This window comes from Ptychodera flava, chromosome 19 (genome assembly GCF_041260155.1).
Source record: "Ptychodera flava strain L36383 chromosome 19, AS_Pfla_20210202, whole genome shotgun sequence".
NCBI classification, from domain to species: domain Eukaryota; kingdom Metazoa; phylum Hemichordata; class Enteropneusta; family Ptychoderidae; genus Ptychodera; species Ptychodera flava.
This window is the reverse complement of record NC_091946.1, coordinates 35,338,465-35,365,275: the sequence shown is the minus strand read 5'-3', so window position 1 is coordinate 35,365,275 and position 26,811 is coordinate 35,338,465. Positions and strand designations below refer to the sequence as shown.

At 38.0% G+C, this 26,811-nt stretch overlaps 2 protein-coding genes across 2 annotated transcripts in view; both read left to right on the top strand.

The window, feature by feature from the left end:
• LOC139119381 (neutral ceramidase-like) overlaps positions 1-4,549 on the top strand; it is a 21,106-nt gene extending 16,557 nt beyond the window's left edge. Inside the window, exons 18-21 of the mRNA XM_070683174.1 lie at positions 514-663; positions 1,282-1,335; positions 2,178-2,263; positions 3,179-4,549. Of these exons, the coding sequence (XP_070539275.1) occupies positions 514-663; positions 1,282-1,335; positions 2,178-2,263; positions 3,179-3,671 (783 nt within the window). The 3' untranslated portion in view covers positions 3,672-4,549. The remainder of the gene's footprint in view (positions 1-513; positions 664-1,281; positions 1,336-2,177; positions 2,264-3,178) is intronic.
• Positions 4,550-6,469: 1,920 nt separating this feature from the next.
• On the top strand, positions 6,470-23,149 carry LOC139119383 (putative neutral ceramidase C). The gene is made up of 20 exons (XM_070683175.1): positions 6,470-6,612; positions 9,108-9,193; positions 10,116-10,268; positions 11,058-11,234; positions 11,893-12,044; positions 12,427-12,504; positions 14,099-14,219; positions 14,700-14,828; positions 15,572-15,655; positions 16,226-16,327; positions 16,684-16,768; positions 17,587-17,699; positions 18,233-18,327; positions 18,602-18,641; positions 19,388-19,486; positions 20,611-20,706; positions 21,378-21,524; positions 21,938-21,991; positions 22,263-22,348; positions 22,598-23,149. The coding sequence occupies exons 1-20, from the start codon at positions 6,552-6,554 to the stop codon at positions 23,046-23,048; spliced, it is 2,409 nt and encodes an 802-aa protein (XP_070539276.1). The 5' UTR covers positions 6,470-6,551; the 3' UTR covers positions 23,049-23,149.
• The last annotated feature ends 3,662 nt before the right edge of the window (positions 23,150-26,811 follow it).

Here is a 26,811-nt window from a genome sequence, read left to right as displayed (position 1 = left end):
AAGCGATGTGTCGATATTATTAAGTATGTCGTCATTCTCTATGTCTTTAATAATTAAATTTGAGTGCGTTCACTGTGACGGAATCACTTGATACCCCGTACATCGTCACAGGCTAGTACCTGAACTGTTATTATGATAGACACTATCGGTATTCCAAATAGAAGTACTGATCGCCTACGGACCAATTTGATTTGAAATTCATGATTCCTGAACAACAGGCTGACTTGACGGTGAGGACCACCTCATAACAATGTGACGTCAGTACCATTGCCACGGTCATCGTCTACGTTGACAACGACACATAATGTACAACAATACTGGGTTTCTATACTATGACAAGAAATTAATTACCGTGCAAAATGTTTCGCAGAATGTGCTCAAGGCTTTCAAACAAACTATGACAACGTTATTTTGATTTGGCAGGCGTAGTTGCTCATTTACTCATGTCAATTAAGCTTACATAAAACAAAATAGACAGATTCGAATTGTTTATCCATTGCACGTTTCTAACAGAATCTTCAATTGGATCCTGGACCCTCTCCGCCCAACTTCATCGAAGAAGGGGTCATGTTCGGAATTCGATTGCCAGTCATCCAAGATGATTTGCCGTTGCAAGGCAGTTTTGGTGACGTCGTTGTTAATGCGGAGGAAGTATACGAAGCGGTACGTGCGAAAACGTGATCCTTTTTTCAAATCTGCTCAGAAAATTTTCATATTTGGTTTGCAAGTCTCTCAGGATGACCCAACTTGGATTTGTTCAAATGATGTGGAAATTTGCATAAGAAAAATTTGGTTCGATTTTCTCATTTTCGGTCGAACATTTTCTTCTCTCTGATACCATTCAGACAGCTCTCAAATCATTAATGTGCAGATTTTAAGGGGCGTCCCTATTAATTTTTGTAAATTCGATGTAAAATTTCTCACTGTTTGCTCAATTTACTTCAGAAATCTTCTCTTTAACAGGTTTGTCCAATACAAACTTAGTTTGTAATTTCCCTTGGATGGCTTCAATTTTTGTTCAAATGATTATGACATTTGCATATGCAAATATTTAGAGCTGGTTTACTAAGTTTGAGGTCAAAAATATAGTTATCTCTGATACCATTGGTCTTTACGGCATTGAAATTCAATATGTAGTTTCCTTGGGATCATGTGCCCGTCTAAAGTTATGCATAAATTTGCATATGTAAAACTTGACAATGATAGACCAAGAAGAGCTCGTGAGTTCTAAAATAATATTATGTCAAGGCATATTTACAAGTCTACTGGTCTTTTTTTCAGGGCGATACTGTGACTGTAACATTCCAGTCTGGCAATCCCCGGAACGATATTAAAGTAAGTCAAGAGTGAACTTTGAACCCGGATGGCAACACATGTTTCCCAAAAATGTAAATTCAACGACTCGAGATAAGCAACGATTGCTCTATTGCTGAGTAGCGTAGACAAGTTTTCATCAGCATTGAATATACATGAGACCAAAACATTCATGGAAAGGTTCGCGAAACAAGAGTTGTTGTGGATTACTGTATTTGAAAACCATTGACTTTACATGCACAAACGCGGTGCAATATTCCCGAATTTCTTGCTACGGCCAGGCATTGCAGCCCATTTGAGCGTGCTGCATACATTTTGGCGACATAAACTACAGGAGATGTGGGATTTAGACATTAAAACATTTTCCGGGGATTCAAACTTTACACCTAAAACTTTCAGAGACGATATTTTTCACCGTAAGTGCCATTTATTTCATCTTTAATGGTTGATCTTCTGAAATATCAAAGATTAACAACAGTTATGCTTTGCGATTTGGAAAAATCTCTCTCGTATTTGTCCAGTACATCTAGACTGGCCTGCTTGGCTTTTCTCGGGTGTACACAGCAGTTACTGGCATGCCCAGCGTTCACCCCACGATCTACGTGACAGTCTGACAGAGTATAGTGCTTCAATTTCGCTATCACCCGAGAAGTTTATTCCTTCAATTTACTGATATTTATACGCCGACAAACTTGGGTCAAGTCTAGGGTACGTCCTTCTTACTGTAAATAGGGATAAATTGATTCTGTCCTCTGCCTAAAATCAAATGCCTCAAGCTCTGTTCTCATGTACTTTATTATTATTGCCATTATTAAAACGACCACTGGAACAAATGCTTGCTGATTACTCCTTTTCTTCATCAGCTCGAGGGTACATACTTGGAAGTTCAGAGGGCAAATGACTTCTTCGAGTGGGAAACAGTTTATACAGACGCAGATTGGTGTACAAGGTAATGGAAAATCAGTTAATAAATGTGCCTTCATATTTGTCGGATAATTCAGAATAGAAAAGAAGCCAACATACTGATCTGTTTTCCCAAAGCACATTTTCTGTTTAAAAAAATCACGCACAAAAATACGAAAGACACGTGCATAGAATAAAAACCCAGAGGCAAATACTGATTGACTACTTTGTGAAACAGAGAAGTGATGTATTTTTTATCTTAGAGATAGGGGATATCATACTTTCAATAAGGCAAAAAAAGATTTCACAACCGAAACTTTCCTGTAACAGTTAATGTGATTGCAAACATCCCGGTGCTGATGATTATACGATGATCTCGTGTTTGTTTCTCACTTTGTTTACTTGTTCGCATTTTCATGAAATGTACCACACAAATTAAACAGCGGAATGAAGTCTTCGTCCTTTCTAAACGACAATTATAACCTATTAAATAAATATCAGGCAGTGTGATTTGTAATTGCACAATTCATAAATTTAGCGTTTTATTCGAGTTTATCAAGGATTAACATTAACGCGAAACAAGGCTTTCTAAATTTGTCGCCGGTCCCTTTACGACTTACATAACTTTCGCAGAGAAAACTTTCAACCATTTTCTTTCGCAATAAAGAATAAAAAGCTGGGGTCAGTGTACAAAATGTCACCGATATTCGAAATTCAAAATGGCAACTATGTGTCCCGGGGTTAACTCGATGGAGAAAATTGAATTTACAATTGTCACAAAAACAGCGAGTAAAGGTTTGTAAATTAGCTTACACAGGCAGAAGACCAACCACTTATTTTACACTTAGAGAGTTCGAATATCTGTCCCGAGGCGTATTCCACCTTTGGTATTTTGGTAACTGTTTGAGGGCAGTTTTGCCTGCTGATGTGACATTAGAATTTTCTTTCGTTCATTTTGCAGGTTCCATTGGATATCGTCTACAAGACGGCTTTTAACGGACGTGCTGGAATTCTTACTGGACCTGCTCCGGGATCCTCCTCCACTCTTGCCGATACCGCCTCTCCCGATCCCGACGGCTATCCCATCCCTCCCTATTCCGATAAACATTACTCTCCCCGAGAATTTCAGTTTGCCCGAGCTTGGCATTCCAGGAACCGGTGAAAGTCTCGCCGAGATCGTCTGGGAAATACCAGGTGACGCACCAATTGGAGTTTATCGAATTTGTCACTACGGAACAGCGATGACGACCGACATCTCGATCGTTCCGCCGGGCTTATCGAGGGAGTTGCAACCCTATCAGGGATGTTCGAGATCTTTCGATGTCACCGAAGGAGGCCGCGTAATAACGGAGCCGCCGACAGTAAGAGACAGCGCCTGGTTGAACAGAGCCAACAACCTTGTCATTTTGTCGGCGGTAATTACTGCCATCTTGTTTTTCCAGAAAGTGAAGTGAATCGATCAGAGGTTGACACTTTTTTACCTGGAGCTACCATAGATGGCGCAATTTATGATTATTTACTTTATGCGAATGTAGAATTTCATCTCGAGCTCTTTTTTACGAGTTAAAGAATCAAACGTGACTCTGTCATTACAAGAATTAATCTTCAGACAACCAACACGACATTTCCTTTGAAAAAAGTGCTGATTTGTAAAGAATCTTTCTGTGAATTGAATTTCAATCGTTATCACTACTATATTAGTATGTTTCTAATGAAACGATATCACATTTATTCTTTGAAAGTCTCCAAGACAAAATGTACAAAAACGTATCCAAACCAAAACTCATGAAACTTCATTACAATCAATTCTAGATCTACTGTACGAAAAAATAACGTAGAACGTACCCACACATTAAAACTTGTCACTCTAATTATGGCTGTTTTACCGAAATGAAAAACAAAGTCATCAACATTATTCAATTTCCATCACTTAAAGGGAGGGGTCTTTGGAACTGCGCATGTGCGACTTTCTTACTCACAAACAATTAATTTCAACTTGGATACAGTGTTTACATTGGTCATACGGGGCGTTATTCCGACAAGCTCCTCCCTTTAGCAACAGTAATGAAAGGGATGAATAACACTCTAAAATGTAGGTGCATAATATTGTGCAACATATGCACTTTTCACAAAGAACCAAGAGAGCTTTTACAGGTCACAGCAATAGAACTGAAAGACTTTGCAGTGTGAATTTCGAATTCCGAATTTCCATTACAAAATCGACGACAATCACACCTTGTATCTATTAATCATGTTATGGTCTTGTCGTCTACATCTGGAACATCGAGAGATTTTGTTTCAAGAGTCAAAATAAATCTTCCAAGAAGACATACATCTTTGATTGTCCCTGTCATGTTTACCACAGATTACATAATTATGATGTCATTCGTATTCATCTACTGGCAGTTTTGAAAACCTTAAACATGGCATGCGCAGTTGTGATTAAATTTTTTTACACATTTTAAGGCAGAATGCACTTTTGGGAGAGATTTTCGGATTCAAATTCTGGCAATATTTGATTGTCGATCTGCCACTTATGAGGGCTCATTTTGAAGCTCTTGGAATAGGAAAAGTTTTCACCGTCCTATTCTGGTGAAAATCGAAAACTGAATTTTTCCCCCGTAGAGGCCATTTTGAATTTCAAATATTAGTAAATTCAAGGTAATTTGTTTCCATAGTAAAATTTTGTATGGTAAAAGTTTGAGAGTCATACTACCTTAATGGAATAAGCTGGCAATGCACGACCCATGGATAGTCTATCGCCCGGAGGTTGTGTTGTGGTCCGCCTGCCCAACAGGTGCACGAGTTTTGAAAAGCAATTATCTCACATGATCTTCGGGACAGATTCGACTTCTGGAGGTTGTCATGGATACCAAGGTTGCCACTGTCACAAGACCATTGCGGATACTATGGTTACGCGTTCGCGGTTAACGATAACACATCTGTGGTAGCAACCCTACGAAAATAGGCGAAGATCTGAATCAAACTCAGTTTAAGATCGGATTCTCCAGGTGCCCTGACAACAAACCAGTAACATAATTAACGCTTGCCCATGTCCATCGCCGGCCGGTACCGGGACTGGACACTCTGATAAGGTGGGGATAATAAATGATTCCACTAGTGTCCACGACGCTATGTGCGCGTGATTGACTTCGTGTTGAAAATATTGATGAATCAGAGGAATAAATAGACAAAATTCATTCTTTGACCATCAACATCGATATGTACCCACCAACATCCTATTTAAGGTCGCAAAAAGGCATCTATAATTCTGAAAGTCAAGTTCACAACAGTCGATGACGAAAACGTCGACAAAACCCACAATGTCAATTACACCGAAAAACCATTGCAATGCTGCCCTGTGGATTCAAATGTTTCACGAAGTACTCTCTGTTCACACCAGCTGCTATAGAGTTAGCAAACTCAATCTATTAACAATCTACGATTATACTTGACCATGACCCTGTCTTAAGCCTCAAAAATTGAAAGACTTAAACTGTTGCTCAAACTTTCCGTAAGGAAACTTTCGACCTTTTCAAAATCATGAATAACGTGCAACGTGCAAAGTTTTGGTACTACAATTAGCCAAGATGTACTGACATTTAAAATTCAAAATGTCCGCCATCTCTGTGTTAACCCTATAGGGAAAACTTAAATTTTCGATTTTCACAAAAGTAAGCGAGTGAAAACTTTCTTTTCCCCTCGACCTTCAAAATGAGCTCCAACAAGGGATAGACCAAAGAGTATTGTAAAATTCTGAGAGTCCGAATATCTGTCCAAAAGGCGCATTCTACCCTTAGCAGAAAGTTGAAAAATAAAGTAGTAATAAATACGAATGTATAGATTTGTTTCCCTTCGGGAATGTGGGAAGAATTAGAGGAGCATACGGTGTCTTCTTTATCAACTGAACTACATGCTGGACTGACCAAAGACCGACTAGAAAATGATAAACTTTGACGACTGTAAATCGAGCACAGGGGCTTGTTTGTATACAATATTCGTAAACAAATAAGTACCTTTGATGTTGACGCCACCCTGGAAGTTTCGAGTAACTTACCATTTCAGCACCGTGAAACTAGAGATCATGATTTTCCCAGAAGATTTTATTCACACCATCTCTCCAAATGAGATGGTAGTGGAACTTAATAACTATTTAATTATCTGGGTGGGACGTTCCTTTGCACTTTGTTTTGTAGCGAAAACGGGGTTGTGATACAACTACCAATCACGCATCAGTTCGCCCCTGCTGATAGGGTTAGTGAAACAAGGCCAGTCACTCAGGATCTGGACTTGAGTGTAGCAGGTGAAATCCATCCCTGCCATTATCCTCCAAAATGGCAAGGCCGATCCACATCATCTTCACGTGTGTTTTTGCTATATGCACGTTTGCAAACGGTAAGTTATCACATCTTTTACATTGTGTGGACCTTATGCTTCAGCCATTCACATTTTTAAAACAAGTTGGAGCATGACTTCATCAACCTTCCTTTTGGCTCACGAAATACTAAGTTGCTAATGTGCGTTGACTGACGTACTTTAACACAACTTTACACAGTTCTCCTTATATTGAGAAATCATGTTCCTGTTGATTTTAAGGCAGCTGTTGCTACAAAAATTATTTCCCAATCTTTGCAGTGATGTCTACTATATGCATTCTTTACGAAATCTTTTTACGGTCAAAAGATTTTCTCGGACTTCCAAATAATCACACGTACACAGTCCCTCCCTGCCCATCTCGCCATACATTTCTCAATTCTCTTAAACTCACACAAATTTTGTCTTTGAATCGATATTCACTGAAGACCAGTGTAAAAGCCGATATAATGTACATAGAAGCATTAGTTTTGAAACTGGAATCTCATAAAATTTTGCAGAGACTCCAGACTTGATGGCAGCATTGTCGGTTTGAAGGGCGTTGTGTTCACAAGTACGAAGGCGTACCTAGCATCAACGGCCGCTGGAAACCTCAAAATTGTAAACATGATTCTAAACGAGACAATTTTTATTCTTGTTTCAAGAGGGTGGTCTGAGATACGAAGAATACTTTAATTTACATCTGAGCCCTAAGGAAGGACGTTATATAACCACATGCCAACTGGAAATGAATACTCTAGAATATGATATTTTTTCAAGATTATTAAAAATAATAATCGTAATTAGGAAATATTGATATCACATAACCGAGTTAGTATTTCATCAGGATTGAGCTTCCTTTCTGCAGAACAGCACTCGATAAAATCGCTGTATGTGTATGAATTATGTATGACATGGGCGGTCGGCCGCGGCCAGCCGGGCTGTCCAATATACTAGGAGTATAGTCCTATATTGGACGCCCAATATTCATGAATTTGTTGTAGAGAAAATTGGGCAACCGAGTTTTACATGCCGCTAATGGAAAGAGGAATATTATTCAAATTCGCAAGGTAAAAAGATACTAGTAATGTAGTTGAAGAAGAGGAAATAAACTAAATCGAGAGTAACATTGGCATTAGCGCCATATCTTTTTGACCAGTCAAGATTTCGACTTGCTTGTTTCATAATTTCGGCAGATTTTATACTCAGCGATACGTCGCTCTGTACTGAACAAATTGGTGCAATGTGAAGAGGTACAAGGGTTAATGAAAACGCGCGCACACAAAACAAGTTAGATAGTAAAAGGCAAAATAAGGTAATTCGTGGAAATGACACGACTTTTCCTGCTCGAACAAGTTTGTCAGTTTGCCTTGGTTACCCATTGATTTTCGTATTGCATTTTTAACAGCTCAAATTTTAAAAGCTTTACCAACATGTTTAGAGCAGCTATGGGTCAAAGACCATTTGTTGACCAAGCCACGTAAATTCTGCATTCCGTTTCCCCATTCATTCGAAACTTGTACGAAAATTTGACATTCTGTTTCCCCATTCATTCGATATTGTGAAGCTTTTTCGACGTTTGAATCAGAAGTAAACGATTATATTTTCATGAAATATCGTAATGAAGACTCTGATCTGTATTATTCTGTTATTGTCTTTGACATTTTATTTTTCATCCATATGTTTATTTAGTGTTTCCTTAGTGCTGTTTTTTTATTCTTTACTGTGGCTCCTGTATTTCGAATTCTTTTGAGGGCTCTGGTGGAAATTACATGATGTCGCATAATCATATGAAGTTAATATTTTAGTAATTTTAGTGTTTACAATATCATTCTGTTGACCATAGGGCATAGATCCCTATCTTCTCCTATGCTCTATGACTAGAATCGCTCTTGTCTGATGAAGCAATACTTTGCACTGTTATACATAACTTTTTCTATTAATTTCAATAACATTTTGCACAAATTTCTCTGTCGATTGAAGCCAATCGTTAGCAATAATATATGTAACTCAATATTTGTTTCGTAAAATTTGAACTTTATACATTCTTTACGAAACAATATTCACGTCAACCTTCTCATGTTGCGTAATTCATAACCTTTCACCTTTTATCTAGATGAATAATAAATTGGCCGATTGCCAAACTACAAAATGGTAAATCGTACTAAACTTTAGTGTGGTTCCTTTGTAAGTGTCACAATCTGTCAGAAGGAAAATGGCTTGTTTGCGCCCGAAAACTTCTTCTTGTGCAAAAAAACAAAATTGTTCATTCGCTTTAATTGTTACAAATTGATTTCGATATCTCCTCTTCATACATAGAACAAACGTCGTTAAATTTATCATATTGCTGACAAAGTTTACCAAATAATCTTGACGTCTATAAGATCAGCCATAATGGTTAGTCCAGTGATCAACGATAAACTGTAACGTATACGTACAAGATCAGGATGTCCGATGTGGTGCAAGTGCCTTAACTTTATGTCACACTCATGAACTCTATGCTTTATATCAATCATAATTTCGTCTAATGATAATAGGAGCTAAGGTTGACAATGGCGGGGATCTCTACAAGATTGGCGTCGGTATCGCCGATTGTACTGGCCCAGCCGCTGAAACCAACATGGTGAGTTGATCGGTTGATCCAGAATCGTTCTTCATGATTTAAACCTGTTATTACCATAACGTGAACTACTATTTTCATGACATACGGAATGAATGCAACAGAAAAGAATTTGGGGAAGTTGTGGTACTAATTATACGGAGGAAACATTGTAGACGCTAGTCATCCGTCTTCTTACTATAACCCGTCAATACCTAAATATCAATTGTTTGCAGCGGGTGAAGTCTTCAGCAATGTAGTGTATGTGCTATATTTACAGCTATGCCGGCAAGAAGAAAACTAAATATATAATTCAAAGTAGTTTCAGGAGAGTAGCTATAACTTTTATGATTTTTATACTGTTTTTGTTTAAATGCAACTACAGCTTCTTGTTCTACTCCCCGATACACAATATTTAGTTCGTAAGCTCAGCCTGTACATATATACTGCATTGTATATATTGTTGACAAGTGAATTCTGGTCCGGACCGGAATTCAAATGCAAACGGCAAGAGCGTATTTTACTGCAGTTTTGCTGTACTAACAAGCTAAATAATATAAGTTTCAACATACTTTGGAGAGTAGAAAAAAGAACTTGCTAAACAACAAAAGTTGCAACTACTGGCCCTTTAAGCCATTAGAACAATTCATTTCACGGAATACCAGAAACAACATACAGATTGTTTTAGCCTGATGGGCTATGGGTCTTGAAAATTTCTGACCAATTAGAAGATTCGACTCATACCAGCTACTGTATGTTTTTATTTCTCATGAAGTATTCATATTATGTACCTATGTGATTTACTCATACCGTATAATAAAACATTTTTTGGAAACAGGCAATACAAAATTCATCAAGCGTTTGTACTTTTTGAACTTCAAACGTCATGAAATGAGACTGTTTCCCCAAAAGTGACATACCTACTTGTGTGTTGTGCTTTCTCCAGATGGGCTATGCTACTCCATCCCAGACAACCAAAGGAATCCATCAGCGGCTGTTCAGTCGTGCCTACATCGTAGCAGATCACGATGACGACTCAAATAGATTCGTGTTCGTCAGCGCCGACATCGCCATGGGTGCACAGATCGTCAAACTCCAGGTATGAGGTCTTTTGTGATAAATCAATGTCACGTCCTGTATATTTAAGCAAGAAAGATCACCAATTTTGTCATTTATTGTCCACGTTAATGACCAAATTCAGCTTGTCTTTCTTATATCTGTAGCTTATGATTTCATTATTTCTGTTCCAGAAAACAATCACAAATTCTTATTTTTCTCACTTAAGGTAGTATGCGCCTCGAAATTGAAAGACTTTATCTTTTGCTCAAATTTTTCCTCATGACTTTCAGTATTCTATTACCAAATCAAAAATTGAAATCAGTGGTCACCGTGCAAAGTTGGTACAAGAGAAACAAATTACTTAACATTTACCATTGAGATTCAAAATGGCCTCCATCCATGTGTTAACTATATGGGGAAAAATACGATTTTTGACTTTCGAAAAACTAAGACGGTAACAATTTTCTTATTCTGAGATCTTTAAAATGAGCCCTCACAAGTGGCAGATCAGAAAAGAATTGTTAAAGTTTTAGAGTCAAAATATCTGTCCCCGGGGCGCATTCGCTTGAGTATGTTGGAACAAACTCAACACGGTGCAATGAATACAACATCTGATGTCATTGTTGACAAATGGATTCCTGTCAGAACTATAACTGTCAGTAATAAATCGAACATTGCGATGATAAATTGAACGCTTGGCATTTTGACACGATTTGACAGTAGAACAAAAAATGTATCTTACGAAAACAGGGAAAACGTTGGAAAAATACATCAGAAAGTTACAACAAGTGGAGCATCAAAGATAACACTTGAATTTGATATTCTTTAGGTGATAGAAAACCTAGAGGAGAAATATCCAGGGATGTACAACGACCAGAACATCGCCTTCAGCGGCCAACACACTCACTCTGGACCAGCCGGATACCAGCAATACCTCCTCTATGATATCACTTCACTCGGGTTCATGGAAAACAGCTTCTTAGCCATCGTTGAAGGAGTAGAAAAGGTAACAAAACGAATGTTAAATGAACTAAAACATCCAAAAAAGTCACAAACGTACACACAACATATCCCACGCAGACGCAGTCGCATTGTCTTATACTTACAAATGAAATAGTCCAAACAAGACAAAAACAAAAACAAACTGTAAAACAATAATAGCCACGGTAATGCCGAATAGAAGCACATTAGATTTACATGGCCTCGAAAAAAACGCAAACACAAAAACAAATGCAAAATGATAATTATACTAGACTTCCTTTAGAACCATGTACCTGAAATTAATTTAATTTGGGGACTTTCAGGGAAAACACATCAAATCGAACCTTGAAAAGGATTAGAGTTGGGATTAGGGGTAGTTTTAATGTTGGTATTGATAGAAAAAAATCGTATAAAAAGTTCGCAGTTGTTCTTGAACTCGCTTAAGAATAGAATGCGGGGACTGAAATTGTCACTCTCAAATTCTTACAATTTTTTTCTGATGTGCCATTTGTATGGGCTCATTTTGAAGCTCTACAAAGGAAAGTTTTCACCGTCTTATTTCGGGCAAAGCGAATTTGTTTTCCGCATATAGTTAACATAGAGATGGAGACAATTTGAATGCAATTGAAACGCAATGTAACCATGTCAACAGGATTATCTCCTTCATCATCTTGTATTTGCAGAGCATCGAACGAGCCCATGAAAATCTACAAGCAGGTTACATCTACAGTAACAGAGGTGAACTTGTTGACCCGAGTGGTGTTGACAAACACTGGGCCAACAGGAATAGAAGTCCGTACGCCTATGAAGCCAACCCAAAGGAAGAAAGGGACAGGTAGGTCACTGTGTCAAAGGTCCAAGTCATGAAAGCAAGTGATATTCGATGACGTTTGTTTGTTTCCATTGTGTCAATTTCTACATTTTCCATGAATAGCTGGTTCAAATACACATCACAATTCTTAACTTTTCCCACCCTACTGCCAAATACATACTTTTGGAATCATCTTTCCCTCTCTATCAGCACGAACGAAACTTTGCTGTTAACGTACCCATCAAAAATTAATGTTTCATTTGTATAGAGCTTTAAATGATTTTAGCGATACTGGAAAGGAATACGGCTAACTTCAAGATGTTTGCGTGTAGATACGTATGGTTCCGTGACACTCAATATCAGTGACGTATACGTCACTATAGTTTACTTTGTTCACCTGTGACAGGTATGAACATGAGGTTGACAAGACCATGACCTTGCTCAAGTTTGTTGCCGAAGACGGGACTGACCTTGGCGCCATTACGTAAGAGACCAATCATTTCTTCTTTCGTCATTTCGTCAAATACGATATTTATTAAAGTGAATATCATTATAAAATTCAAAGATCATTTTATTAATTAATTAAATTCAAATATCATCGTCATAAATACTTATCTGTTATCTGTCATTGCATTTCCCAAAATTATCAGCTAATTTGGTTGCCGGATGGCTATGAATTCAAACGTTTATCAAAGGCGCTATAGCTGTTACTTGGATGAAAATCTTTTGAGTGTGTTAGTTCCATAAGGCAGTTACAGCGAGTATATTTTCTTACAAAGTAATAATATGGACAACTCACTGTACCATATAAAATATACAACCACTTGAAATCTAGTCCCGACGACATTTCAGTCGTCAATAACGTTGGACATTTACAGGTTTTATTGACTGGTTGACCAATCCAAGATTTTATTAGGAGTTGCGCAAATACTGCGCTCTGATTGGTCGAGACGTGAAAATAACAGTGCTATATTCGCAATATAGCACGGTTGGAACGGACACGAGTTCTCGGCAGAAGAAAAATTCCCTTTTTGACGTTTCAAGTCATAATTTCAATTTAATATAATGATGTAATAGCAAAATCACCTCAGCAACGGGTGTACCACTCGAATTCGACGCGTTCACTCCATCTTTGCACTCGCGACATATGAACCGGTCAAAATCTGGTATACCGTCGCTTGGTGTGATTTATTGCTTAAATACATCATGTTAACCAACCAGTGGAGCTCAGAGTGATGAACACTAATATAAAAAATTAGCGTTCACACAGTTTTCATAATAACGACACATAATAAAAGTAACTCGGTCGAGTAAAGGTCAGTAAACGTGATGTTCACGGACAGAAATAGAGCCAAACTGAACGGACAACAGTGAGTATTGTCTGTATTGTGACCCAAACAAAGCGATGCCCTAGTTATAATTATCTACAATACATAGTCTGAAGGTCGAAATACATCGTGTTTCAGATAACGGCGAGTCCAATAAACACATTAAGGTTAGTAGCAAATTCTTGGCGATGTTACCGCCTGGTATACCACGCGTTTGATTTATTCGGCGACCTTGACAACCTGATTTGGATAAGTCGATCCATATCCCACCCTACCTGACACAAAAAGTTGTAACTTTTAGTAATTGCCGTAAAATTATGCTACGTAAATCTTTACTTGACAAACACAACTCATAGTAAATCTTTTTCTGTAGAAGAATAATGATGAGTTAGTACAGTTTTGATAGTATCATACACATGAACACTAGTCTTGTCTTTTGACATTACAACACTATCCAATTTGAAAACATGTTATAAAGGAACTATCCACCGCTACTGTACACTGTTTTAAACAACTGCAATTTTAAGAATTTTGAATTGGAAAAACAATATCCCGACCTACCCACCCTGATTTTGAGAGAATGTAATAGGGATGACACAGTAGTTATTTTGATAGCCTAAACCATATACCTCTTTAGAAAATAGTCATCATGAAGAGACTTGATCAAAACTAATGCCATGAAAAGAGCTGTGAAAAATCGCATCACTGGGGCCGTCTGAAGTTATCTGTTGTTTTCAAATCACGTGACAGATGGTTTGCAGTCCACACGACCAGTATGAACCGCACCAATCACCTGATCAGCGGAGATAACAAAGGCTACGCTTCCTACCTTATGGAACAAGACTTCAATGATGGCGCTAGACCTGGAAAGGTTTGAAGTTACCTCAAATGTTTTAGACATTGTTTACCATTCGTTTGATGCCATTCGTTTGATTTTGCGTTGTAGGGTGCTCCATAGCCTGGAAGATCCGTCGCTCGAGGGCGCTTTCTACGCTCCTCCCGTAAGAGGAGCTAGGGAGCGTAGGGAGCGTCCTCGATCGGCGGATCTTTCAGTCTAGGTGCACCAGGACCTCTTCGTCGGGCAGAGAAACCCAGTAAGCAAAACCAACAATACAATTAAAAAATACTGATGATCACTCGGCATCAAAATTGTAATCTTTATGATTCAGTCTCCAACCAATCAAAATGAATACAACATAATTGTGTATTGTGTATGTACGTCACTTAATCAACCGACGCGCATATCAAATACAAAGTAATCCATTTCTCATATTCATTTGTGCAATGTATCGAGACAAGATAAATATAGGTATATACATACATAATTCGTTCTGTTACTCTTGAAACACAGGGTTCGTTTGTGGCAGCTTTTGCTCAGAGCAACAACGGTGACGTCACACCCAACATCAAAGACCCACACTGCTTAGATGCTGGAGAAGGTAGCGAGTGTGATTACCAGACGAGTTCGTGTCCTGGACAGGTAGGAACACCAATGAACTTGACTTGCAAGGCCATCTATATATGGTCAGTGGTTTCGAACAAGACCCCACACAACACGCCACTCTGATTTCCCTCCTAAGACATTACTTTTCAATTGGTCGTAAAAATGATAGGTTTGCAGTGGATTTTAACAGCGGTATTTAAGATTGGTTTTGCTGTGGCAGGCTATCCAACGAGCACCGCCTAGTTTATTCTACCGTCTCTCAGATCTACTCTAACATCTCAGAACCTATAGCTATAAATTTGCCTTCGTTGGAGAACCTGACACCCGCGCCAGGTTTTCCAGACTATTCCACCAAAGATTCAATTCATTGTCAATGAGAAACGTCACCCAACCAACTTGCAGACTGTCCAACAAAGGTTATGGTATTAAAAAACAAACAAGCAAACAAACATACAAACAAACAAACAAACAACAAAAAGTCAAGTGACAGTTGCCCCTGCTTATCTTGCAAGTATGAGCAGCAGAGATGGCCATCTTAGGAGGCATACTCGCACAGTATATCTCGTCAATCGCACACTATTCCAGGAAGTTTCATACAACAAGGTGTTGAACAGTGTAACATAGACCCTCGAGTTTTTCTCGAGGGTCTATCATTGTAATATCTAATTTTTTGACGTCATCGTGTAAATATGAATAAAAGAAAATCATTACGCGGCAGTATGGTTTTACAAAAAGGGTTTTCAGCAAAATGTTGATGTCACAGATATATTTGTTTTCAGGATGTGTGTGTTGCCTTTGGAGAAGGTGAAGATATTTTTGAAAGCACAGAGATCAACGGACGAAAACAATATGACAAGGCAATGGTAAATAAATCCGGATATTCATAAAAGTTTACCGAAGTTTGCTTTCTGAGGAAAACTGTTCACCATCCCTAACAACAGATTTTACAAACAGAGATTCCTTTCTACTGCTACGCATAAATAATCATCGGAATTACAGAGTAATTATTCGGCTGAAAATTGCACGTTATTAGTCACCTTCTAGATCTTATTATGATATTGGAAACATTTCCGTCCCGTCGGAAATGCAGCATATTGCGGCTTTCATCTTAAAAATGACGTGGAAGGAGGTGATTTGCTTTAACACTGACGCTTATAGCTAAATCTGGTACATGGTTAGAGTGAGTAAAGGTCGCCAATGGTTGGATTTGATCCGTGTCTTGATTGATATTACAGCACTCGATGTAAGTCATGCTGATACTATCACAACAATTGAAGTCTATGGCTTCGCTTTCCGCCAAGTCTTCAAAGTACGACTTGTCAGTTGGACTCTGATTCAGGGGAGAAATGTAAAAGAAAAGAAATCAGCACATCCAAAGACCTATACCATTACCTTTATGATGCCTGTGATGTCTTTCTATGTCTTTCTTGTAGGAATTGTACAAAAGTGCAACTACCGCTTTGAAGGGGAAAGTCGATTTTAGACACCAGTATGTTGATATGAGTGACTACGAGGTTGAACTTGACGGTGGCGAAGTAAGTTTTCATGTCTGTTTTCATTTGAAATGGTCAACTGGATACAAACTCGTGATTTTTGAGATTTGACATTGTCTTTTTATAATCCTTTATATTTGAAAGAGGATCCATAAATTTGTCATTAAATGAAAAATAAAACAGCGTGTAAGGTCATTCAGGGATGCACGAAAATGGTTGATGGCAATAAACATGAAAATACAATGACTTTCAAAAACGTTAGAAACCATCGAATATTACGTATGTCATCTCTGAGTGGCAGTTTGCTGTGAGTCACGGAGATCGAGATCTGACCAGTTCAACGAGTGAAAATTCGATTCATCATACCAATTGTATTGTTGTGTTGATTTCAATTTCAGAAAATCAAGACTTGTAAACCAGCGATGGGATACAGTTTCGCGGCCGGTACCATTGATGGACCGGGAGCTTTCAACTTTTCGCAAGGTAAGAACGCATGCAGAATTTCGCACAAGTTACGGTTCAATAGTTGCTACTTGTGAAAATCGTGTTGATCGTAAGTTTTGTCCGAACGTGAAATGTCTATTGATAAAAGTCGAAGGACAGATGTCATGAATACTGCCGGGCTATTGATGATAAAATAAGCTGTTACACATTGTAGACGTGGTAAGGGTATCAGGACAGTGAATGCATGGATTTTTACCAACCGAACGTTCCCAGTTCGTCAGTTTGGGATTGGGTCAAGGACAGGGTTAGAGTACGTGACGGTTTGTAGGTGTACCATGTTGGTGAGCTAGGAGGGGGTAACTTATTGTGAATTTAACTCTAGCTAACCCAAATCCCTCGTGTGTGTTACGACTGTTACGCCCGGACAGTGGGGGCTTGGGATGGGGATTAGAGTGAGTTTCCGGTTGCTAAATATCCATGGTAATCGCCCTAGAATCGTTGCGAATTAGCCTGAGAATAAAATGATATAACCCACCAAGTATTTAGAAGTTCCTAGTGCCATGCCATAAAATGGTAACCTAAACCCATCGATGTTGTCCATTACTAAGACCCAAGTCAAAGTCAAGGTTGAAATCGCTTCAATGAGTGCTACGATAGCACATCGAAATAAGAGCAAGATATTGCTGCCACTGTAAAAGATAAAGTGGTGCTAACTATAGGACTGGTATCGCAAAACACATGTTCTTTTCCAGTCAACAGCCATCGCAAGACGGATTTCAAGCAGCATAGTTTTCACACTTAATTGCTTCATTTCACGAAGAAGTAGCAGATTGTGCATTGCTGTCTCTTTATCACAGGTGATACGACTGGAGATCCATTTTGGGATAGCGTTCGTGATTTTCTCATGGAACCCTCTCAGGAACTGATGGACTGCCATGAGCCAAAGCCAATCCTTTTACCGACAGGAGAGGTAATAATAAAATCCAGTACTATCTGTTCTTTCGACCGTAGGATAAGTGTATCTAGCAAATAGTAATATAATTATCTGGCAAATTTAAGATTCACCATTAAAAAAGCAAACACGTGACTTTTAAGTCTGGAAGCTGCGCTTTTATCGGCGAGAACTCACGAAGACGATAACGTATATTAAATATCGAGTAGAGTTGCTTCTTACATGCGATTAAAGAAAATTCTCAATTCATTACGGTTCCTCCACTCTGAACAAAATAAGTACACTTTTAAGGAAATTACAATGTTGTCACCTACCTAAGCGTTTCGTTTTTACTGTCGAGTAAAACATTTTATAAGAAGAAATGCATGTATGCATGGGATTTCTGGAAACTGAACACAGGGCTATAGCTAAAAGCCAAGTCGGATAATCCTGTGTCATCTCATACCTCAGTACTGCTTATAACACCGACGTTACTTTGTAGACCTTTGTAAACAAAGACGTTACTTAGTAAACACTTTTCAACATCACGGGTTGATTGGTATATTTTACAGGCAACCAGCACTTGGGAATGGCATCCAACTATCGTTGATACACAGATACTTACCATTGGAAGTTTTGTTATTCTGGCAGTCCCAGCCGAATACAGGTGATTACCATCTTATTTGATCCAAAACACTGTGGTTCTATATCGAAAAATTCAGTATCGCTTGCAGAAACCAGTTTCCCTGATTCTAATTTTTCTTGTCTTTGCTTCTGTTGAATAAAATCTAGTAATTGGGAAAATCACTAAAGTTGTGTCTCAGTTCAGAGCCTGGGGTGAAATTCGTCTTGAGACGATTGTCACAGATGAGAAAATGTCATGTAGAACATTGTAAGAACATATTTAGGCATTTTATTAACGATCTTTTGTTCCTCTGTAGTACAATGGCAGGAAGGCGACTCAGAGAGTCGATCAAACAGGTAGGTTATTGTTTTTTGCCATCTTCTTAACCTGCTCACCCCTATCCCCTGTGCACAGGTACCCGGATTAAAGAATCACTGATAACAATCCTCCTGGATAACAGTGGATTTGGGCTAAATCATTGCGGTGAAAGGGTTAAAACTAGAAAGTTCCACGCAAGCATCCGTCAGGGAAGCTCTGACTGCAGCGGACGGTTTTGCTTCAAATCATGGCGAGAAAACTTTCTTTACTAGGTGTGGTCGAAAGCATCTGATGTCAAAAACAAACATTTAGATGCCGGAAAAATGCTTCCTTTCCCAATGTTATAATGTTTCCTGTTAAGGTAGTGTGCACCTCGAAGCTTAAAGACTTACACATTCCCTTAAACTTTACTCAAGGAAACTTTTAACCATTCTCTTTGAAATTCAAGAATAAAAGTTTTGGAGTCACTTGACTGTGCAAATTCTAGTACAAGAGACAAAATGGCCGCCATCCCAGTGTTAACTACAAGGGAAAAAGATATTTTCGACTGTCATAAAACGAGACGTTGATAACTCAATTTGCTCCAAGAGCTTCAAAATGAGCTTTGACAAGAGGCAGATGAGAAAAGTATTGTAAAAGTCAGAGAGTCCGAATATCTGTCTCCAAGGCCCATACTACCGTGAAAACGTGCATGTATCTACCAATATTATTTGAGGAGATTTTGGCGACAAAATAGTCATGCTTGCGTAACTCATTAATCTTTTCTACTTGCCAATCTTGCCAGACTTTCGTTGACAACGGTTTTCCTGAAGAAACTGAAGTTGTGATCGCAGGACTTTGTAATGTCTATACACACTACGTTGTGACCTACGAGGAGTATCAGGTAATTTTCTTCAATTTCTGATAATTCTGGAAGGATGACGAGCAAAGTTCGTAAATTATTTTTCTGTAGACTGTGACAAATAACGTTTGATACTTACAATGTAGGATTACTGTACACGTACCTATGAATGTGGCAGGCCTCTTCAGCTTTATGAGATATGCAGTGACCCCCTGTATAAGAGCAAACAAAACCCAAACAACCTAATAATATTTTCACATGGCAAAGTAGCGAATGTAAAGTGAAATACTTCATATACTATTATCAAAATCATTGCATGTGTCGCCTGATGTCTTATAAAAGCGATTTGTTCTTTTACTGTATGGTTTCAACAACACAACTTGAAAGTTACTATTAAACAGAACATGAATATGAAGCGTATGTGTAATAAATAAATTTACATCATAGATTGATTTAAGGGGGCGCTGCTGCCAACAGCGCATATTTTGCTCAAAAATCACTTTTTGCAAATATTCATTCATTTTTGATTAATTTATTAACCCAAGATTAAAATACTGGTTGGGTTCACCTTTGAGCTTGTCAAGGAGTCGTAAGTTGCTTGATAAAGAAGTGTTCATTTATGCAAATTTATGTAAATCATCCGATTTCCTGGCTTCTTTTTTCTCCCGATGTCAAGATTTCCAAAGAATGTAACTCCACTCTGGCTGGGTCAAATTTTCTGAAATTTTCACATTATTTTCTTTCTAATGTTATATAACATTTGGCAATAAAGTTCTTACATTTTGAGTAAGAGGTATTGATTTTGCTAATCATGATTTTAATCGTCTTTTTTAGTGTCAGTCTTTCAACCAATGACATTTTAGAATGAGGATAGATAATGCAAAATAAAATAGTCGTTTTTTTCTACATGTACTCTTGTTTCATTTTATCATTAATACCAAAATTGAGGTATTTTACCCCAAATATACACCCACTTCATCCTTCGAGTAAACTACTGCTACCATACTAAACTTTAGAGTCTCTGCTTATTGAAAATATATAGTGTTGGGAGTTTCCTTCTCATCTTTGATGAGAAATAATGCTTTTAAAAAACTGTGTTGGCAACATGCAGCTCTACCTTAACTGCGCAAAGTTATAAATAAAAATACAATGTTATTTTCTTACAGATTCAAAGGTATGAGGCCGCGTCTATGATATACGGTCCGCACACAGGTCACGCCTACAAACAACAATACGCTTTGTTAGCTGAAGCAATTGCAAAGGTAAAGAAGTGCGCATGTCCCTCCTTCTCTGTCTTATATTTGTGTATGATTATTCAACGTAAAAATCCAACAGCTTATGTTACAGCTGTCTTTATGGTGACATAAACCATATAACCAAGTCAAGGCACTACCAAATAATCGAGAACTCAGAAATCAATACAGTGGTCGTCGCCGATGAAATCAACATGGTAAACAAACATAACCTTTTGATAGAAACTTTATGGCAAACTGGCCAATGGCAAATTTCTTAATCTTTAAATAAGGCCGAACCAAACAAAATGTGCTGTTCCGATAAACCGACCTACCCTATTTTTTATCTGCCGACCCTAAACTTTTTAGAGCTACGTAAACACGGAAGTAAAGAAAGAAAGAAAAAAACCGTAAAATCACGTGTTCGTTATTTTGCATTTGATTTTTGCTTGAAAGGGGATGTCTTATATGGTTGTTTTGCTTTTATATGTACGATACATTTTTCTGGAAATGTGGCAAGTATTTGACTGCCCTGAAACTCTGAAAAATGCATAATTAAAAAATAAAAATATTTGGGAAAAAAATTCCTGCCGACCTACCTACCCTACTTTTGAAAACCATGTTATCGGAACAGCACAGTTTATTTTTTGGCCTAACCATTCTCATCTTCATCATTCTGTGATCGAAATTATTCTTTGTAGGATGAAAGTCTGCCGTCTGGTCCCAACCCGCCAAATTTCTACAAAGATGGAATTCTCTGGGGAATTCAGTTTCCTGTCTTTATCGACGATAACGACGACAACGATTTTGGAACTGTGTTGCGTCAACCAGAAGCTACATATAACGCTGTGAGTGATATAGTGAATTAATATCAATGCACAGGACTGACAACTTACTACACTCATATTCCAGCTGTACCAATCTATACAAACCAACCGAAAATACACTACGCTGGCAAGGCTTTTTGCGAGTCGTGCATCCCGTCTATGGAATTTAGAACCATCATATATGGAATCGGCCTGCATATACATTAAAACTCGTCTTTTGAAATCATTTGTTTCTTAGCTATTTTCTGTGTAAGTGTAGCTGATTCTACGTTTCTTTTTTAAGTTGTTATTGTAAGCGTATAGCTTTTATTTTCAATTATTTTAATGCAGTTCGCCATATTACAAAATAAAGGTGATTGATTATTAATGACTGACTTCTCAGAAAGACCCACGCCCTCAAAAGCAAATGGCTGAAATGCTTTCTTTTCTTTCAGGGTGACCGTGTAAATGTCAGTTTTCAAGCCGGCAATCCGAGGAATGATCTTAAGGTGGGTGATTATTTCAACTGTCGATTATAGAATTTTTTGTAAGACATCCAATTCAGCGGGCTTCCCTTCTGCATTTTGTCATTTCTGGTCTGTAGGCGTCATAGACTATAATTAAACCAGACGCACAGAAGTTTCCAGTGGATATGAACATCACATGATACAACGCCGTTCTTGAATTAATTTAGAATTATCTGTCTTGGCATTTGTACGTTAAAATTTCCTGAAAACTCTGTGATCCAGTAACGCAGCTGTATCATTATTTCGCATACAGTTGGAGGATACTTATCTAGAGGTCAGGAGGGCCACCGAACAATTTGACTGGGAAGTAGTTTACACTGATGCTGATTGGTGCACAAGGTAAAACATGACGATCTTACTATTAAACACTGGGAGAAAAGTTGCATTTTCGTTATCAGTTCGTCATCCGTTTCTTGCTTTATTCCGTGAGGCGTTAGCAATTTTCAATCTTTCCATATTTGGATTTTACACTTTCAATATCGATATCTACACGTATCTAAGTCCGAAACACTGTCACACCATGTTCAAATTATAGTAGTGACTCAGTATTAACTTAAAGAGGTCTAACATTGTATTTGTATTTTTTAGATTCTATTGGTTGTCACAAACCAGGCGTTATGCCAGGGACTTGTTGGATCTACTCAGAGAGATTATTCCAAATCTGCCGCCTTTCATTCCAGTACCCGACCCACCCGAGTCACCCACTCTGAATATTTCACTCCCGGAGAACTTTTCGCTGCCGTTGATAGGAGTTCCAGGCACTGGATCTAGTGTGGCTGAAATCATATGGGACATACCAGCGGACGCCAGAAGTGGGGCTTACAGTATCTGTCACTATGGTGACGCAATCAGCACCTTGCTGGACAGAGATCCTCAATCTTACTCTGGCTGTACTGTAAGTTTTGACGTCATTGGATCCACAGTCCCTACAGAGACAGTCCCTCCGGACTCAGCTCCAGGAATGCTGCACGGAAACGGAATTATTATTTCACTGATGACCGTCATTGCAGCGATGGTTTCCAACACACTCTTTAAATGAACAAATATTACACAAATATAAACATACACACATACAAAAATAATTTGTAGTTATTAGATACCAAAAAAGTTGCTATGAAACGTATTTCCTGCTTGGTTCACACTCAGGCCCACGGCCGCTTTCTGGCTTGGCGCAAGATTGTAATATGAGAGGACAAATTTTGGTCTGCGTTCACACTATACTTGAAAGGGGAAGTTCACACAGGATGATTTTTACATATGTGGTAGCTCTGTGGTCATTTACCCAGGAAAAACTATTTTCACCATTTATAACTCGCAGGATTTTTTACAAAAAAAAAAACCGATAAAATAGTACAGGAAGTTGCCCATGTAATTTGAATCATGGGAAAAAGCTCCAAGCTTGGAGCTTGCATAATGTGATATGGAAGGGACCATCTTCGGACGGGTATGGCCCCCACATTGTCCACTCACAGTAACACAGTAGTAAACAGCAACACAAAATCTGACAGTGGAAAGTTTATTATAAGTGATTCATTGTTTATGCAAGAATAAACAGTATAAACAAAAATTATGTAAATACGCACAGCCTGGTTTAAGCATGGGAGAGTGGACAATGCCATACCCATGGGAAAATGGTCCCTTCTATATCACATTGTGCAAGCTCCAAGCTTGGCGCTTTTTCCCTTGATTCAAATTACATGGGCAACTTCCTGTACCATTTCTATCGTTTTTTTGTAAAAAATCTTGCAAGTTATAAATGGCGAAAATAGCTTTTCCGGGGTAAGTGACCACAAAGCTAGCACATATGTAAAATCATCCTTGGTGAACTTCCCCTTTAACCTCCTGTCCTTGAGTTACTTGTTGGCCACCTCCAGACCAACTGATAGAGCATCAACTGAGCCCAGGGGCGACCTAAACTAGCCGTTCGTACGCACAATTTGGACCCGGCAGCAAATCTAGTTGCGTGTATTCTCATCCCATCCCTCAGACCCGACGTAAGTTAGGCCGACCCAGAGTCGACCAAGAGCCGACATAATGCGTTCAAATCGGTACTTAAAACCAGGGCCAACTCAGAGGCGACCGTAAATCTGTATGTGAATGTAACATCTTGTGAACCATCAAATTAAATTAGCCGCATTATCATAAAAAAGAATGTACTTTTCTGTCTGTTGTTGCTTGGTTATAATCTATCAAATCATTGTATTAAACAGTGATAATGAAGACCTTATTTTGCATGAAAATATTTCAAACGGCTTTTGCTTTCTGATATTGTAAACGAAAGAAAATTGTGAAAATTGAATTCGGAGGTTTATACAACGGAACTCAAGATATTCGTAAAATTGTTCAATGGCTCCCTTTAGGAAAATTGATATTGTCACTCCAAGAAATACCTCTTTCTAATTACTGATAAAGTTACAAGAAAAAGCATAAAATTAAAGTTTGATTTACGTACTATAATACATTTTACAGTGAATGGATGCTGACCGTTGAGGGTGCTATCAGTATTGTCTGAAGCGTAACCCTGATCGTCGCTCGGTTATGACGTCACCGTTTAATCGGATAAGTTTTTCGCTGCGACATTGTACAGTTCTTTGCATTGGATAACCATTTTTGTTTTGACAGATAATACAACAATGTCAAGTTATCATTCGATGTCGAGTCATTAATTGAATATGTTGCATGCTGTTCAGTCAGTAATCTCAGTTCTTATTCAAGTTATCATTTTTTCCTTACATTTATGTATTTGTTTATCATGGCTTTCCCGTGGACTTAAGTAATCATGTGACAATGAGAAAACGTTACCAAGTTTCGGGGACCACTCAGTACCCCCCCCAGCACATACATGTTCGGTCATTATCCAGTCCACTAGCATATGATGCAATACTTACTCCTATTGGTCCTGAATAGCGCCACCTTCCTTTTCATCGGTATACTTTGAGATTGTTCCAGGAATTAATTTCTTTACAAATGTACAACTGTATGAAGGTGTGTAAGCCTATGAAATGCAAAGTGATAGGGGCCTGCATACTCTATTTCAAAGCGATCAGACACGCTGATTGTGAGAAAACTCTTTACCAAAATGGCAAAAATTGCCCCTCAAATACAATATTGCAGATTTTTCATAATTTGAACAAATCTGATTAAGATTAAGATGGGGACCCGCACATCAAATTTCAAAGCAATCAGGCAAGCGGTTTAAGAGATGAAGACTCTAACCGACTAAAGGAAAAATTGCCCCAAATTACAAATTTCACCACGATTTCAACAAACCTGACTGAGCTCACCCATACGTACCCCATACAAAGCTTCAAGCAAATCCAACAAGTGGTTTGGAGAAGTTTTTACAAAAAAAACAGGAAAAATTGCCCCATAAATACATATATGCAAATTTCCCAACAATTGTAACAAAGTTAATTTAAGGTCTCCACAGAAATGAATACAAAATTTCAAAGCAATCAGAAATTTAAAGCAGTTTCAGAGAAGTCAATTATTGATGGACAACTGATGGATGGACGATGACTAAGTATCAGTCTATCTGATACGCACTGTGTTGCTGACAGCAGAGCTGAAAAACTGTGATATACTCATTACTGGAAACAGAAATTTGGGGTGGTTGATTATCCCATATTCTCTGGAGTCAAGTCACTAAAAGGTGTATGACAACATTTGTTATACAGCACATGAAAATCTGCACTAAGTGTACATGATTGTTTGTTTCAATGACAGACCCTGGACGAAATATTTCGGGTGACTTGCTCTGTAAATAGTGAAAATTGACAGACACATGACAAGATATAATAAACTATTTTTTAAAAGCAGTATAATACTATTCTAAATGCTGTGTTTTTACAAAATTTCACACGGGACATTTCTGTTATGTAGAGACTGCTTAAACGCATGGGTATCTTATGAGGGGTGAATGTTGAACCAGTACGGTAGATCCTGACTTCAACAACATCTGATTTTTTAGTTCATTACCACAATGTTGTGGCCTTATTTGATCATAACACGAACATGTTTACATTTCAAGATTATGAAGATAATCAATGTTTCTGAAATGAATGAATGACAAATGCAATCAGGGGAATGCAAAATCTGATGATTTCAACTTTATTGAACACGATATGTTTGCCTAATTCCACATTAAAAATACCTTGAAAAGTAAGACAACAGTTAAACATGGTTGCCGCAAAGTTAGGTGAGCAAGTAAGGCATCCATTTGTCAGTTATACTACTTCCATAAACATGATTTCATCTTTGCATGAGGCACTTGCATTTTGTAATGCTGTTGCGGATGAAAAAGTAAGTAAATTCAATAGTTTCTCCCTGAGATTTAAAAAATCTGTATAACAACGCCTCATACAAATATGATACACAAAGCTGCAACTAGATAAATTCATTAATTTAATAGCAATTCTTTTGTACTCTAATACATGAAATAGAAATGGCCACCTGTCGGCTATATACTTTAAGTAATTACATAAATTTCAGTACAAAAGTATGCCGCAGAAAACTGTCCTTGTCCAAATGGTACAACATGGTACGAGCATTTGCAATGAGAAAATTAGTGATAAAATAGTCTCCTGAGATGTAAAGCTTTAAATCAAGCAACAAATTGATATTTTTGATGTCCTTTGGTCAAGTGCATTTGAAATCAGTGATATATTGTTTAAGTAATAACTCTGAAAAGTGGAAAAACGTTGATCAAAAATAGCTGGATAGTATTGTAGTACCGTACATGTATATCAACTCTGAGAGAAAATTGGTATATCTGCGGAATGACAAGAAAGGCCTATGGTTGC